At 39.6% G+C, this 15,362-nt stretch overlaps 1 protein-coding gene across 1 annotated transcript; it reads right to left on the reverse strand.

Moving 5' to 3' along the window:
* Positions 1 to 4,977: 4,977 nt before the first annotated feature.
* LOC111779897 (bifunctional TH2 protein, mitochondrial) lies at positions 4,978 to 9,879 on the reverse strand. The gene is made up of 6 exons (XM_023660088.2): positions 9,451 to 9,879; positions 8,414 to 8,522; positions 7,483 to 7,773; positions 6,970 to 7,384; positions 6,608 to 6,871; positions 4,978 to 5,629 (listed from the first exon to the last, which is right to left on the reverse strand). Exons 1-6 carry the CDS (start codon positions 9,780 to 9,782, stop codon positions 5,208 to 5,210), a joined length of 1,833 nt encoding a protein of 610 aa, XP_023515856.2. The 5' UTR covers positions 9,783 to 9,879; the 3' UTR covers positions 4,978 to 5,207.
* Between the last annotated feature and the right edge of the window lie 5,483 nt (positions 9,880 to 15,362).

Below are 15,362 nucleotides of genomic sequence, written 5' to 3' on the forward strand. Positions count from 1 at the left end.
GGATGGAGACGAGGAATATAATCCCCATCCTGTTTAATTTACAAAAACAAAAAAATATTTCTCCATTATCCATTTAAACGGAGATTCCTCACCTCGTTCAAGGCGGGTCCTCACGGGCCCCAATTCTATAAATTAAATTGATATCTCTAATTAAATTCATTGTCAATTACCACCATAATTTAAACTTTAATAGACGAATTTGAGGGGAGGTGACAAAGGAAACTTATTTAACAACAATTTGGTTGGAACTAGTTGGGTTGAAATGTTAAAATATTTTATTTCAAAATCAAATGCAATAGCTTGTCGATACATGACGACGCATAACTCGAGGAAGAAAGAGATGGAAATACATGATACCATTTGATTAAAAGAGACGAAAATTGAGACTAGGCCAATGAATCGAACCCTATCGTCTAGTTAATGGTAAGGAGAGAATCTTGACGCAAATTTATTTGATTTAATCACATAATAGAGCGGAAAATATATATATATATATATAGACCGAGATTATCACATCTCGAAGATAGATTTTATTCACTAAAATAGTTCAATCTCACGACTCTTTCAATACATCCACCAACTCGAACATATAATTCAAAAGAGTCAATATCAATATCAATATCGCTCCATTACGAGTCATATATTCAAATTATCACCTACAGTTTATCATAATATCCATAAATGAAAAGACGTGAAAGAGAAAGAGAAAGAGCATAACAAGAGCCAAGAACTTGACTTGCCGATAATGGCTGGTAATAGGGTTTCTTCAAAACAAGATAGGTCTCCTTCATTTCATCAAAATATTCTCGAACATCTTTCTCCGATCATAACCTCCATTTCTCGGCCGCCTTCTGCCCGAAACAATTGCCATTTCCGGCCACTGCATCCTCCACGAGCCCCGAAGAAAAACACAGCGATCGAAAACACGACAACGAGCTGAATGTTAAGGCATTGCTTGGCAATATTTATATAGAGAAAGAAGAGGTAGTTCATTGTTGCTCGAATGATAGAACCAATGAAGATAGGATTATGATTTAAAAAGAAATAGGAAAAAGAATCTTAACATATATTAAAGAATTGAAAGTGGGGAACCTTCCAAGAAATAACCTAACTTTTAAAATATTAAACGACAAAAAAGAATTGAAATTAAATAATGAAGAAAAAAAATGAAAAGAAAGTGTTTTAAAAAATATAATATTTATTTACAATATTCATATGCCCACCAGCTCACTCCATTTGGAGCATATATATTTGGGGACACCACCAAATGTGTTTTTTTTTTCTTCTCATTATTATCCATACAACTATCCTTTGTCTTTTTTTTTTCTTTTTTTTTTTTAATAATATTTCCAGGTTCACTGCTAATAGATATGGTCTTTTTTAGACTTTTCCTTTCATGCTTTAAAAGCGTCCTTACTGATACACCGTCTCATGTCTACCCCCTTCGGAGAACAGCTTCGTACAGCCTCGTCGCTGGCACATCGCCTGGTGTTTGGCTCTAATACCATTTGTAACAGTCTAGGTCCACTACCAGCAGATATTGTCTTCTTTGGGTTTCCCTTTTATGCTTTAAAAGCGTCCTTACTGACACACCGTCTCGTGTCTACCCCCTTCGAGAAACAGCTTTGGGCTTTCCCTTTCATGCTTTAAAAGCGTCCTTACTGATACACCGTCTTGTGTCTACCCCCTTCGGGAAGAGCCTCCTCGCTGGCACATCACCCGGTGTCTGGCTCTGATACCATTTGTGACGGCTGTCCTTATTGACACACCGTCTCGTGTCTACCCCCTTCGAGGAAGAGCCTCCTCGCTGGCACATCGCCCAGTGTCCGACTCTGATACCATTTGTGACGGCTCAGGCCCACCGCTAGCAGATATTGTTCTCTTTACGGTTTCCTTTTCGGCTTCACCTCAAGGCTTTAAAACGCGTTTAGTAGGGAAAGGTTTCCACGCATTTATAAAAAGTGTTTCATTCTCCTCCCCAACCAATGTGGGATTGTGGGATCTCACAAAAGACGTGGCGGTTGATCAATTCATTAAGTTGGATATGGGCGACACTCGACACACATTTGAGCTAAAGTTAGTCGATTTTACTGATTGAAGAGTGATGATACTCATGAAGAAAAATAGAGTACTCATACGTTTTTACTAATTTACGAGGTACATGATTGATTAACTGAGCTCAAATTTTTACTTATAATATAATTATAATAATTGAAATGGGCATGCAACCATAGACAGTTCGTCCTAAACAAGCACGAGGGTAAAATAAAGCAACTAAACCTGATCTATCTAAGCACGACCCACTTATGCATTAGTATCACGGGAGGATATTTTTTTGTCAAATCGAGACAAACATCACTTTAGTAAAAGCTAAGCATGTGGATGCTCGAGGATAATCTTTTCTTTGCTTTCAAACACGATACTCGAACGATTCTCATGGATGCAAACATTAATTTAATTCAAATAAGATTCTAAATTAAACTATATTGGTAGCAAGTCTTTTGTAGCTTGAATGATAGCCCAACCCTAATAAACAATAGCAAAAGGAGTATCAAATGGAAACAAATGCAAATGGTGGATTCAACAACTGCTAGGCCTTCCTTTTAATTAAACAATAATTAGTGGCCAACCTCAAATTCTTTTATCTTTTTGTAAACAAGAGTATATAAAGTGGAGTGGCCAATATATAAGAACAACATAAGCGTATATCTATAGAATTAAATGTGTATCAAAAATTGCTAAAGTTTACGAAATTAAATGCGACTATGCTATGCATGTGTCATGGTCTTTACTTGCGATGTCATCGTCAGTCGTACAGGGTGTCCTGTCTTTACCTGAAATATAGAAGTAGCACATGACTTGAGTATTTTAAGAAATATCGATAAGTGACTCCACTGTTGGGGTCAAGAAATGCAAACACATGCAATTCATGATTAGGGATCTATCATTTAAAACCATTATAGAGGTGGTCTCCAGTCCGGACAAATTGAATGTGTAGTACTTCCTTATACACGACCCACACGTGTGAGTGTGAGTCCACTAGGCGATTCGCAGACCACCTGGGCCCATCGTAATGGGCTAGTTGGCAGTAGCTGGACGTTTAGAGGTACAACAAACCCTAGAATATCATGTAAGGCTTGATCATCGTCATCATCGTCCATACTCATCAAACAATATGCATGAGGTTTCTATGCTTTTTCATCTTAAATCATTCATGTGACACAACCCTACATATCATTCACATGTTACTCTTGGTAACATGCATCTATAAGCTTCCATACATTCATCATTTAAAATATCACAAGGGCTGTGTATCATAAATTTTTTTCATCATAATCAATATGACATCTCATACATGCACATCGTAATAGGAAATATTATCATATAATGTCACATTATCATTTTATATATTATGTTATCATGTCATAATGCAACATCATAATACATATCATATTGTATCAATTCACGTCATCGTACCATCATAACCTCATCATAATACATCATCATATCATATCAATTCACATTATCATAACATCGTAACATCATCATATTATATCAATTCACATCATCATATCATATCAATTCACATCATCATAACATCATCATATTATATCAAACATACATGACACACGCAAGGGCCACTGGACACGTGTCATCATACATAAGACAAGACTTTCGACCGAGTCGATAGTAAGGTCACTTATTTAGTTGGCCTTAGCCAAAGTTCTATCTAGCTCCAAATTTGATTCCTTTCGTCCTTCAAATTCGTTCTCACTTATGACTTATGTCGAGGTTTTACCTATTTTGAATATAAATTTAATTGTCTCGTACAAATCTAATTCATTCCATACCAATTTACATTTTTTCTTAAAAATGGCTACCCATTTTGAAGTGATTTCTCAAAACTAAGAAAATTCTAGTTATTTAATTTCTAACTCAAAACTAATTAATTGGGATGAAATTAATATCATTCGAGAAAATGTAAAATATGAAAAATATGGCTTAAATTTCTACAGGGCTTCTGAATAATCATCGAATAATCATCGAGATAAAATTCTTTACCCTAAGTAGAATCTAGAAAATAGTTTTGCGACAAAAATTTAGGTTGATTAGGGAGAGAGATGTGTGGAAAGTTTAGTGAAAGACTTAGAGTAAGAAAGGCTTAAAAGACTTAGAGTAAGAAAGGCTTAAAAAGAAGATTTGTGCCACTTTATAAGGATATTGCTTGTGAGGATTATTAAAGGGTCATCACCTATTTACCTATTCGCCAATAGAGAACGTGTCTAGATAAAGACAAGGGTTCACATGGGTATTAACAATCATCAGGTATGAGGTGACTCCTCAATATGATTATTATACTATATGAACACTGTTGGATAGTCGCCAGCTAACTTTAGTATTAAACTATCTAATCTGATATGTGTTGCATTTGATGGCTATATGATTAAACCCTACATATTATGAGCACACATGACGAGATCATCTAAGCTGATATGTGTCACATTTGATGGCTATATGATTAAACCCTACATGTTATGTACACATATGACAGAGTCATCTCCATATAAAGGATCTGTTGAGGTTGTGTCTTTCATATATGATTCGTATGTCCAGGTCACTAAAGGGTCGTAACATAAATGACTATAATACAAATGACAAAGTCACTTCCTGCATGTATACAACAATCTACGAAGATGTAAACTAAATATTAATGACTGCATGTATCCAACACTATCTACCAAGTTTCTCACTACAACTATAAATTATGGCAAGATCATTCCCCTCATTATTACGCTTATAAGTATAAGATTCATTATTGTGCTTATACATATAAGATTCAAGGATTTGTCGGATCACACGACAGGTATACAATTGACTTTGAACGTTTCATTCTTTCGGTCCTTCATCTATCAACTTGGCAGTCAAAGCTACCTTGATCCAAATTCGAGAGCAAAATGGAAACTCTTAAGACAATCCTGGTAGAAATATAGAATAGTACCCACCTGTATTAATCAATGGATACACAGTATAAGCTTCAAATGTTTTATATAAACCCTTCCTTCACAATAACCAAAAGTATAAATAATATGTAGGACAGACAACAGCAAAACGTTGTTGTTGGCCCTATAAAACTCGCCATCAACTTGAATCTTCTTTACAATCGATGATGCAGACACAACTCGGTAAATATCGAAAAGCAAGCAAGTTTAGTTCTCGCATCCAAGAACGAAAGCATGGATTTCCGCCCACGAATTGACAGTGTAAAGGACACCAGACAATCCCTTCCAACTGCATTCTGTATCTTCGGTAAGACTTTTCTGTTTTCGTACCACGCTCGGGTACAACGGAACAAAAGAGACTCCAAATTGAGTTGCCAGTCTTCTTAGACTGGAACTTGTCCCGACAACAATTCCTACATCTGCTTCAAGTAGGCAAAGCAAGTCGCCGATGGAGTCTCCGACGTATACTGTTAAGTTCTTTCTATCATTGCCATAGTTCTCCAAGATTTTCCGGAACGAATTGACTTTATCAATGGGAGATTCTACTTTCCTAACTAAATCACCCGTCGAAACCGCTTCTTCAAAGGCAAACTCATTGGCATGTATAGTCACTTGAGTTAGTAAACCACCTGACACGAAGATAAAACAAAAACATGATGCTAACTTCAGTTGAGGTTGCTAATATTTGGAAGGATACGACATAGAATGTATGATAGTTATTGTAGTGACATAGAACCTGCGGTAGCTACTGTGAGGACATAGAACGTGCGGTAGCTATTGTGAGGACATAGAACGTGCGGTAGCTACTGTGAGGACATAGAACGTGCGGTAGCTACTGTGAGGACATAGAACGTGCGGTAGCTACTGTGAGGACATAGAAGGTGCGGTAGCTACTGTGAGGACATAGAACGTGCGGTAGCTACTGTGAGGACATATAACGTACGATAGCTACTGTGAGGACATAGAACGTGCGGTAGCTACTGTGAGGACATATAACGTACGATAGCTACTGTGAGGACATATAACGTACGATAGCTACTGTGAGGACATATAACGTACGATAGCTACTGTGAGGACATATAACGTACGATAGCTACTGTGAGGACATATAACGTACGATAGCTACTGTGAGGACATATAACGTACGATAGCTACTGTGAGGACATATAACGTACGATAGCTACTGTGAGGACATATAACGTACGATAGCTACTGTGAGGACATATAACGTACGATAGCTACTGTGAGGACATATAACGTACGATAGCTACTGTGAGGACATATAACGTACGATAGCTACTGTGAGGACATATAACGTACGATAGCTAGTGTGTGGACATAAAACGTACGATAGCTATTGTGAGAACATAAAACGTATGATAGCTATTGTGAGAACATAAAACGTATGATAGCTATTGTGAGAACATAAAACGACGATAGCTATTGTGAGAACATAAAACGTACGATAGCTATTGTGGCGACATTGAACTTATGGTAGCTACTGTGATGCCATAGAACGTTATGCATATGATAGCTCTAACTAACATTCTGAACCGAATTCATATCGGTAACTCCAAATCCCGTTAAAAGAAAGTTAAGAAATGTACCTGAATTAAAAGATGACCTTATGAGATCCGAGCACCAGCAATATGAGAGTATATGGACACCAACATTCAAATTTTCACTCTTAGTAGCAGTTCTGAAGAAATTAAAACAGCCATCTTGAATAATAAGACGTTCACCGGCCCGTCTTATATCTTCAAAATTTAAGCCCTTAAGAACTCCAGACTCGACGACTCTATTATTCGCTCGTTTCTCAAAATCAGAGAGTTGCTCAAGTGCTGTACACAGATCTTCATACTTAAATTCCTCTGCAAGATCCAAAGATTCACAATAATGATAGTAATTCTTTTCATAACATAAACATAATTCGCTGGGATAAAAGAAAATCTGTGTTTTAAGTAATCACCAGTTGCAGGGGGCGTGATTTTGTCAATGCATTCCTCGTACTCTTCTGTATACTGCCTGGAAATAACACCCCATGTGTTTCTGAGGTCAGCTGATGACATCCGAGTAATTTGGTCGTCAGGCTGAGTCTGATCAGGTTTCGGAGCTCTTACCATTGCAATTTCTGCGAGAATGGCAGACGAATCGACGACTGTGCATGTCAAATCAAAGTCAGAAAACAGTACCAATCGTTCCGTTGCAGGATTGTGATCTTTAATCAAAGGAACTACTGTTTTCTGGGAAACAGGCTGAGAGCAGTAAAATTCTTGCTGGAGTTTCATAGCTTGGTGATAAAGCTTCTCAATGGTGTCGAGCTCTTCACCGGTCAAAGTTGCTGAGAGTTTCTCGAGAATGTCTTCAGTTCTCGCAGCTGATTCCTGAATCAAAAATAAAAATGGCCAGCCATTTCAGCACTCCATCTCTTACAACAAAACTAAAATCAAAACAAGAGACTTCACAACTCAAAATTACAAACCTCAAAATCTTTAGATGCATAGTTTTCGATCCACGTCTTGTAGAGATGATTGCCATGGTCAGCACCAAGAGCTCCCTTAAACTCGGTAGCTAAATAGGCGTACAACCTCATACAAGGTGTGATGGCACCAAGAGTATAAGCAGCAAGCTTTGTTCTCTCAAACGGGGTGGCAAGATTACCAAGACCTTTATCTCCTTCAATCTTGCCAAATGCCGTTGCCAATACAAAGTCGGTATATTTTACTGTAGCAGGGTTGATAGGAGACTCTTTTCCGCCTTCAGCAGCCCATTCCTTAAAGACCATGCACCAAGCCAATAGGGTCATATAACTTCCCAAGGCAATAAAAAGATCAAACATTTAGTAACGCCCCAGATCCACCACTAGCAGATATTGTCCTCTTTGGGCTTTCTCTTTCGGGCTTCCCCTCAAGGCTTTAAAACGTGTCTGCTAGGGGAAGGTTTCCACACCCATATAAATGGTGTTTTGTTCTCCTCCCCAAACAATGTGGGACATCACAATCCACCCCCCTTCGAAGCCCAGCGTCCTCGCTGGCACTCTTTCCTTCCTCCAATCGATGTGGGACCACCCCCAAATCCACCCCCCTTTGGGGCCCAGCGTCCTTACTGGTACACCGCCTCGTGCCTACCCCCCTTCGGGGAATAGCGAGAAAGCTGGCACATCGTCCGGTGTCTGGCTCTGATACCATTAGTAATGCCCCAGATCCACCGCTAGCAGATATTGTGCTCTTTGGACTTTCCCTTTCGGGTTCCCCTCAAGGCTTTAAAACGCATCTGCTAGGGGAAGGTTTCCACACCCTTATAAATGGTGTTTTGTTCTCCTCCCCAACCATTGTGGGACATCACACCATTCCTCAAAGAAAAGCACATCATTGATTGAATGTTAATGAATAGAAATAATGATGCCCTTCTACCTTAACAAATGAAGCATGCCTTTTCAGATCTACCATCACTGCCTTCCTCAGCTCATTGATCGAATGTTTTGCGTCATCATCGTCAGCACATTCAGCAGCTAATTCATACCTGGATTAGAATAAATAAGGATGTTTCCATTCCAAACTTCTAGAAAACACAGACAAATAACATCTTCAAAACCAGGACAGGACCCTTAATAGTTAATACAAAACACATTGGTCATCAACAATGATATCGTGATCCAATGCTTCTTCGTTTCACCAAAGTAAATCGAATCTACTTTTCTCAATCGAACGATCTTTCAAGCAATAGTACATCAAAAGCATTAAAAAAACTCAAGAAACCGTATGAGCAAAACAAAAACATAATGGGACAAAGTTCTTAAAGCGTTTCTTTCCCTTGTTTTCCCAATTTTCTTTTCTTCTTAACATTACAGAAGTCCAAATTCTGAAGCCAACCAAACAACCACTGTCAGGCCCTATAAATTGAATGTCCCAATATCTGTCAGCAGAAAAACAAGTCATTTAAGACTCCACGACATTGGGTGAAGAACATTGAAACCTGATAAAAGCGTTGCCTACATTGGAATAAACCTAAGAGTTTATGGATGAATAAATTTTATTTTCACCCTTTTTCCATGAATCAAGGATCAAGTAAACGCAAACGTTATACACCAAAGAAACGAATTAAAACCAGAATAGATTTAGAATTTGATGAACTAGGCCTCGCATTCAAGAATCTTTGCCCACGGAGGCCGAAGGAGAAAAAACAAGGTAAGGAATATCAATTCAATTAAGAACAGAAACAGAACAAATTCAATATTGTTGATTTCATCTAAGATTCAAGATCACTGATTCCAGGACCACCCCCATTTCCCCTCGAGATAATAACTCAAAAGAAACCAACTAAAAAAAAAAATTCAGACAAAATAAACCAAATTCAATTAAGATTCAAGATCATGGATTCCACAACAGCACCACCATTTCCCCCCACAATCAAATAACTAAAAAGAAAAAAAAAAAAAAAATCAACTCACGCCTGAGCAAACGCCTTGAGAAAATGAACATCCTGATCGACAACGTGGCGAAATGTATCAACATCGAGAGTCCCACAAGCGAGACAAACGCAGAATGGGGTGTACATCGAGAATATCGACTCTCTACGACACTTATTCCACAATCTCCGAGCGAGAGGGCCTTCGGAGTCGACATGAGAGACCATAGCCATACGGGGAGGCATTGGCGGCGGAGATCGATGAAAGGAGCTGAAAGTGAGGGATCGGAGGGCGGCGATTGGGATTCGGAATCGAAAATTGGAGAGGAGAAAAGCAGAATTGGGTGAGATTTTAGAGATAAACAGTGAGCGCATCGGAAAGGGAAGAGGATAATTATATAGAAGAAAAAAGCGAAGACGGCGGTGGTTTTTGGGGGACTCTGTCGAAGCCTGTGTTGATGAACCAACCAACTCTCTCCCTTTTTTTTTTTCTATTTATTTTACTTTTTCTTTATGGTATGTTTGACGTAATTCTTGGCTTTCCAATTCCGAACCAAATACCCTTTATAAGGTGTGAAAATATGTCCCTACCCGTTTTAAAAATTTTGAGAGGAAACCCGTAACGGAAAACACAAAAAATGACAATATCGGCTAGCGGTGGGCTTGGGCTTGCGCTGTTACATATTCTATCTTGTTTTCTACCATTGTTAATTTAGGTAGAGTTGTCGAACCTAGGCCCAAACAATATTTTAGGCAAATCTCGATCGTGCACGTATTGTGTATGTAACGCTTCATGTTCAAGATCCGAGTCAAGATTTAAAATCAAGATTCACAAATTTAATAACCCCGATATTTCCGTGCATCCCCACGACATGGGGCTTTACAAATGGTATCCGAGCGGTACATTTTCCAGTAAGATGTGGTTTAGGGATGAATCAAAGCGAAAGCTGGTAGACAGAAAAAAAGGGGTACATGAATGAAATGAGACCACATCTAAATTCGAGTCGCTGAGAAAAGGTTAAAAGAATTGAAAGTTACTATCTATTATTGATGCATCTTCCTTTTTGGTGACTGAATCATAAGATCTTTGAAATTAAACATGTTTTGCTTGAAACAAATTCTATATTATGTGACCTCTTGAGAATTTTCTTAAAAAAACATGTGAGTGACAACAAAACATGCTAAAATGACATATATTGTCATATCCAAAGGGAATGTTGAGACTATAAGTGCCAAATTTGGATTCTGGATCCTGGTCCAAATCCTAGGCATGGGTACGATGCAAGGCTATCAAGGACAATTAATCGTTTTTCGTTAGTTTGATCTTACATTTTTTAGTCTAAGTTGAAGCATAAACACACCCAATTAATATAGGTTAGAGCTCGATCTCGCACATGGTTTCATATAGGGTAGTATCATTTTTATATACTAAAAGTTAAAAAAAAAAAAAACACTATTTTTGTCTTTGTACTTTAGGACGGATTAAATCTTAAATACAGTGAACTCGTGTGTGTATGATAGGTGAAGGAGGTAAGAGAAGTCGAGTTGGAGAAGTGAATGAGTAAGTAGCTCGATGAGAAAGAGAAGAGAAAGAATAAAACACCTATTTACCTTGTGAAAGAACAGTGAAACCATTGTTTACGAGGTTCAGGATAATTAATCTTTTGTTTCATCTCGACTTCCTTTTGAAGGAGGTAATCAAAGCCTATTTACCTCGTAAAAGAAAATGAGAGTAAGAAATTCATCATTTGACTCGAGAATGCCAAACATCGATGTATACATATATACATCTATATATATATATATATATATATCGATAATAAAATAATAAAATGGGCTAAATTTAAGATTTATTGAAAATCAAGAACTAAAATTGAACATAGAGACAAACGACAATTTAATATAGTATAAATAAGAATACTTAAAATCATTTAATACTAATGACTATCACTAATCAAAATGGAGGCTAATTGTCACAATAGTAGTTTTTAGGTAGCAGATTTGACGATAGTGCAGCACCCGCTCTCAACACTGAGTGGGTCAAGCCTACTTCGAGTTACGTTGCCTGCAGTCGGGCAACGTGAATACAAACCTCGAGTCTCAATTTTAAGAGAAGATTTTAGAAAGCTGGGGAGAGAGGTTTTTGAAAAAGAGTTTTGAAAGCAAGAAAGAAAAATTGAAATTGGTGTTATATGGGAATGTAAACAAAAGGCAACAATGGCTTACTGCATATAACTATCGGGTAGGGAGAAGTTGACAACTAGTCATATCCCCCTATAGTACATTTTAAGGCATTTCATGTCTACCAGGCGTAGCCATGACATCGCAGAAACGTCATACTCTTAAATAAAACAAGAAAGAAATAATACAACATGAAAGCGGTAAAAGAAAGCAATAAAGTAGTACAAGGCAAAGGTTTCGGCGTGTCACGGGCATGCGGCCATGGGCAACATGCCTTGAAAAAGCATGACCGTGACATCCTCCCCCACTTAATTGGTTGACATCCCTGTCAACCGTCTCATTTCTTCGAACTCTACAATCTGAGGTGCGGCTGTCTTCAGGTCGTCGGCACGTTCCCAGCTGATTTCTTCTTCTGGAAGTCCTTTCCACTTGACTAAAAATTCTTGTAAGTTGCACTTAGGTTTGCCAATGCGACGGGTTCGCTCGACCAAAATCTCTTCTACTTCCTTCTTACTCGAGTCCTTCATCGTCACTAATGGTCGTGTCACTTGGTTACGTTTCTGGTCGTCGTCGTCTGGATGGTATGGTTTGAGGTTGCTTACATGGATGACAGGGTAAATTCTCATCCATGTAGGTAGTTGGAGATGATATGAAGTCCTTTCGACTTTCTCGATGACTTCAATTGGTCCCTCATATTTTCGCACTAGTCGCTGGTCCCAATTCTCCCGGAATCTAAATTGTTCTGATCTCAGCTTGATCATAACTTGGTCACGAACTTGAAACTCTCATGTTCTTCGTTTGCGGTCTGCCCACTTCTTCATTCTTCTGGAGGCTTTCTCTAAGTATGCTCGTGCTATTTCAAAGGTTTGTTTCCACTCTTTGGTGAAGTTGTACGCTTGAGGGCTTCTCCCAGCATAGGGGTGGTCAATAACATGGGGCATGATTGGTTGTCTACAACATACTATTTCAAAAGGGGTTTTTCTTGCTGACGAGCTTTGTTGACAATTGAAGCTAAACTGAGCAACATCGAACATCTGTACCCAATTCTTTTGTTGCGCATCGATGAAATGACGTAAAAACTCCTCAAGTATACTGTTGAGCCTTCCGGTTTGTCCATCAATTTGGGGGTGATAACTCGAAGAGACGTTTAGGCTCGACCCTAATAGCTTGAACAATTCAGTCCAGAAGGTCCCTGTGAATCTTGGGTCACGATCGCTGACAATGCTGGTGGCAATGCCCCACAACTTGACTACGTGTCGAAAAAATAATTGTGTGGTCACTTCAGCCGAGCATGACTTGCGGGTTGCGATAAATGTGACATATTTGGAGAATCTGTCAATGATGACTAAGATGGACTCCATTTCTCCTACCTTGAGAAGGTGTGTGATGAAATCTAGAGAAACACTTTCCCATGGTCGGGACGGGACCGGTAGAGGTGCTAGTAGTCCCGCAATTTTGTTTCGTTTAACCTTGTTTTGTTGGCAGATAAAACAGGTCTTTGTAAACTGTGTCGCATCGTCACGGAGGTTCGGCCAATAGTACCCATTTTTAGGAGGGCATAGGCTCTCTGCCACCCATTGTGGCCTACCCACGGTGTGTTGTGACATTCTTTTAGTAGGAGTTTCCCCAAGTTCCCCGAACGGGGGATGTAAAGACAATTTCCTTTAGTGAAGAGTAAATTGTCTTCGACTCAAAACTGGTGAGTCTTCCCCTCTCTGGTTAGCTGCATGATGGCCTGAGCGGTCGAGTCTTTGACTAGGTGTTGCTCAACACTTTCTCGTATCGTTCCGCTCAGCTTACTTGCTTGTAGATGAGCTAACATGCACAGAGCCACATGCTCGCTCTTCTGGCTTAGGGAGTCTGCAGCTTGGTTTGCTTTACCTAGCTTGTGTTCTAACTGGAAGTCGAATTCAATCACACATTCTTGCCAGCCCGCTTGTTTCAACGATAACTTGGGTTGGTCAAAGAAGTGGCATATGGAACTGTTGTCTGTCTTGATTACAAACTTGGCTCCGAGGAGGTACTGTCTCCAAGGTCGTAAACAGTGGACAACTGCCAGCATTTCTTTCTCAGATGTTGCGTACCTTCTTTCTGCCTCGTTTAGCTTCCGACTCTCGTATGCAATGGAGTGTCTCTCTTGCAGTAGGATGCCCCCTAGGTCGAAGTCTGAGGCATCCCTCTCGACTTCAAAGGGTTTCGTCATGTCGGCAATCCCTAAAACTGGCCCTTCCATCTTAGCATTCTTAAGGTTATCAAAGGCTTCTTGATACCATGAAGTCTAACTCCACTTGTTTCCCTTCTTTAGTAGTTCGGTCAAGGGCTCTGCGCATTTCGAGAATCCTTTAACGAATCGTCGATAGTAATTTGCCAACCCAAGGAAGGAGTGCACTTCTGTCACCGAGGAGGGGGTCTTCCACTCCTTGATGGCTTTGACTTTCTCCTCTTCCATACCTACCTTGCCTACTTCTATTACGTGTCCAAGGAAGTTAATTTGATGTTGCATGAACGCACATTTTTCCCTCTTCACATATAGTTGGCGTTCTCTCAGTTTTTCGAAAACTAACTACAGGTGGTGTTCATGCTCTTCCATGGTGGAGCTATAGACCACTATGTCATCCAAATAGACTACCACGAACTTATCGAGATACTCGTGGAATACTTGGTTCATCAATGTGCAGAATGTGGCAGGAGCATTAGTCAGTCCAAAAGGCATGACTAGGAATTCAAAGGCCCCATATCTAGTGACACAAGTCTTTTTGGGTACATCTCCCTCGACAATCCAAACTTGATAGTATCCCCAAGGTCGAGTTTCGAGAAGTACTTCACGCCATGTAGTCGATCGAACAAGTCGGTAATGATGGGTAGAGGGTACTTATTCCTGACAGTGATTTTGTTTAGGGCGCGGTAGTCTATGCATAGGCGCAGACTCCAATCCTTCTTCTTCTGAAATAACAATGGGGCTCTGCAGGGAGCTTTCATAGGTCTGATGAACCCGACAGTAAGTAGTTCATCCAGCTGCTTTCGTAGCTCCGCTAACTCAGGTGAAGCCATTCTATAGGCGTTTTTTGCCGGGGGTTTCGACCCTGGTATCAGTTCAATCTCATGGTCTATGCCTTGACATGGTGGTAAGGTTTTTGGTAGACTCTCTAGAATTACCTCGCGGTACTCTTCTAGTACATGTTGTATTTCTACAGGAACAAGTTCAATCGTTCCTTCAGTTTCCACCACAGGAATGGCCATGAACGTTGGTTCATTACGTGCAAGACCATGTTTAAGTTGGAGCGCCAAAATCATCTTGATTCCATCGGGCTGTTTGATGCTTGTCTGAACAACAGTTGGAGTTGATCCTGTTATGACTAGGCAATTGGCCAATGGCATGGGGATCACCTTATGTTCCAATAGAAATTCCATCCCGAGTACCACATCAAAGTCATCCATTTTGACGATTACAAAGTCCACCAAGCTACTCCATGTCCCTAACTTAAGTGTAGTGTTTCTCGCTATTCCGAGAATCAATAAGGCCACAGAGTTGACGGCCTTTATCTTCCCCTAGTCTCGATGCCATTTGATGTTCAACCAATTCGCTTCAGTCTCGGTCATGAAGTTGTGGGTGGCTTCTGGATCGACCATCGTACTCTTGGCCAACTTGTGATTCTCTCACGCTTCCACATACATGAGACCTTTTTTGATCGGCTCTTTTTGTTCCCAGGTCTTCTTTTGGAGTGCACATAGGAACTTTACGGCTCCCATCCGATTTTGCATCCGCGTCTACAT

Source organism: Cucurbita pepo, chromosome 18 (genome assembly GCF_057944985.1).
Source record: "Cucurbita pepo subsp. pepo isolate OVF chromosome 18, ASM5794498v1, whole genome shotgun sequence".
Lineage (NCBI taxonomy): Eukaryota > Viridiplantae > Streptophyta > Magnoliopsida > Cucurbitales > Cucurbitaceae > Cucurbita > Cucurbita pepo.

What these genes read in the sequence shown, in the direction of transcription:
- LOC111779897 (XM_023660088.2), bottom strand. Translation starts at nt 9,782, where the DNA reads ATGCGCTCACTGTTTATCTCTAAAATCTCACCCAATTCTGCTTTTCTC. An exon ending in GGCATGCTTCATTTGTTAAG is followed by an intron (nt 7,774 to 8,413) that starts GTAGAAGGGCAT and finishes ATGGTCTTTAAG; the next exon opens with GAATGGGCTGCTGAAGGCGG. An exon ending in AATCACGCCCCCTGCAACTG is followed by an intron (nt 6,872 to 6,969) that starts GTGATTACTTAA and finishes TGGATCTTGCAG; the next exon opens with AGGAATTTAAGTATGAAGAT.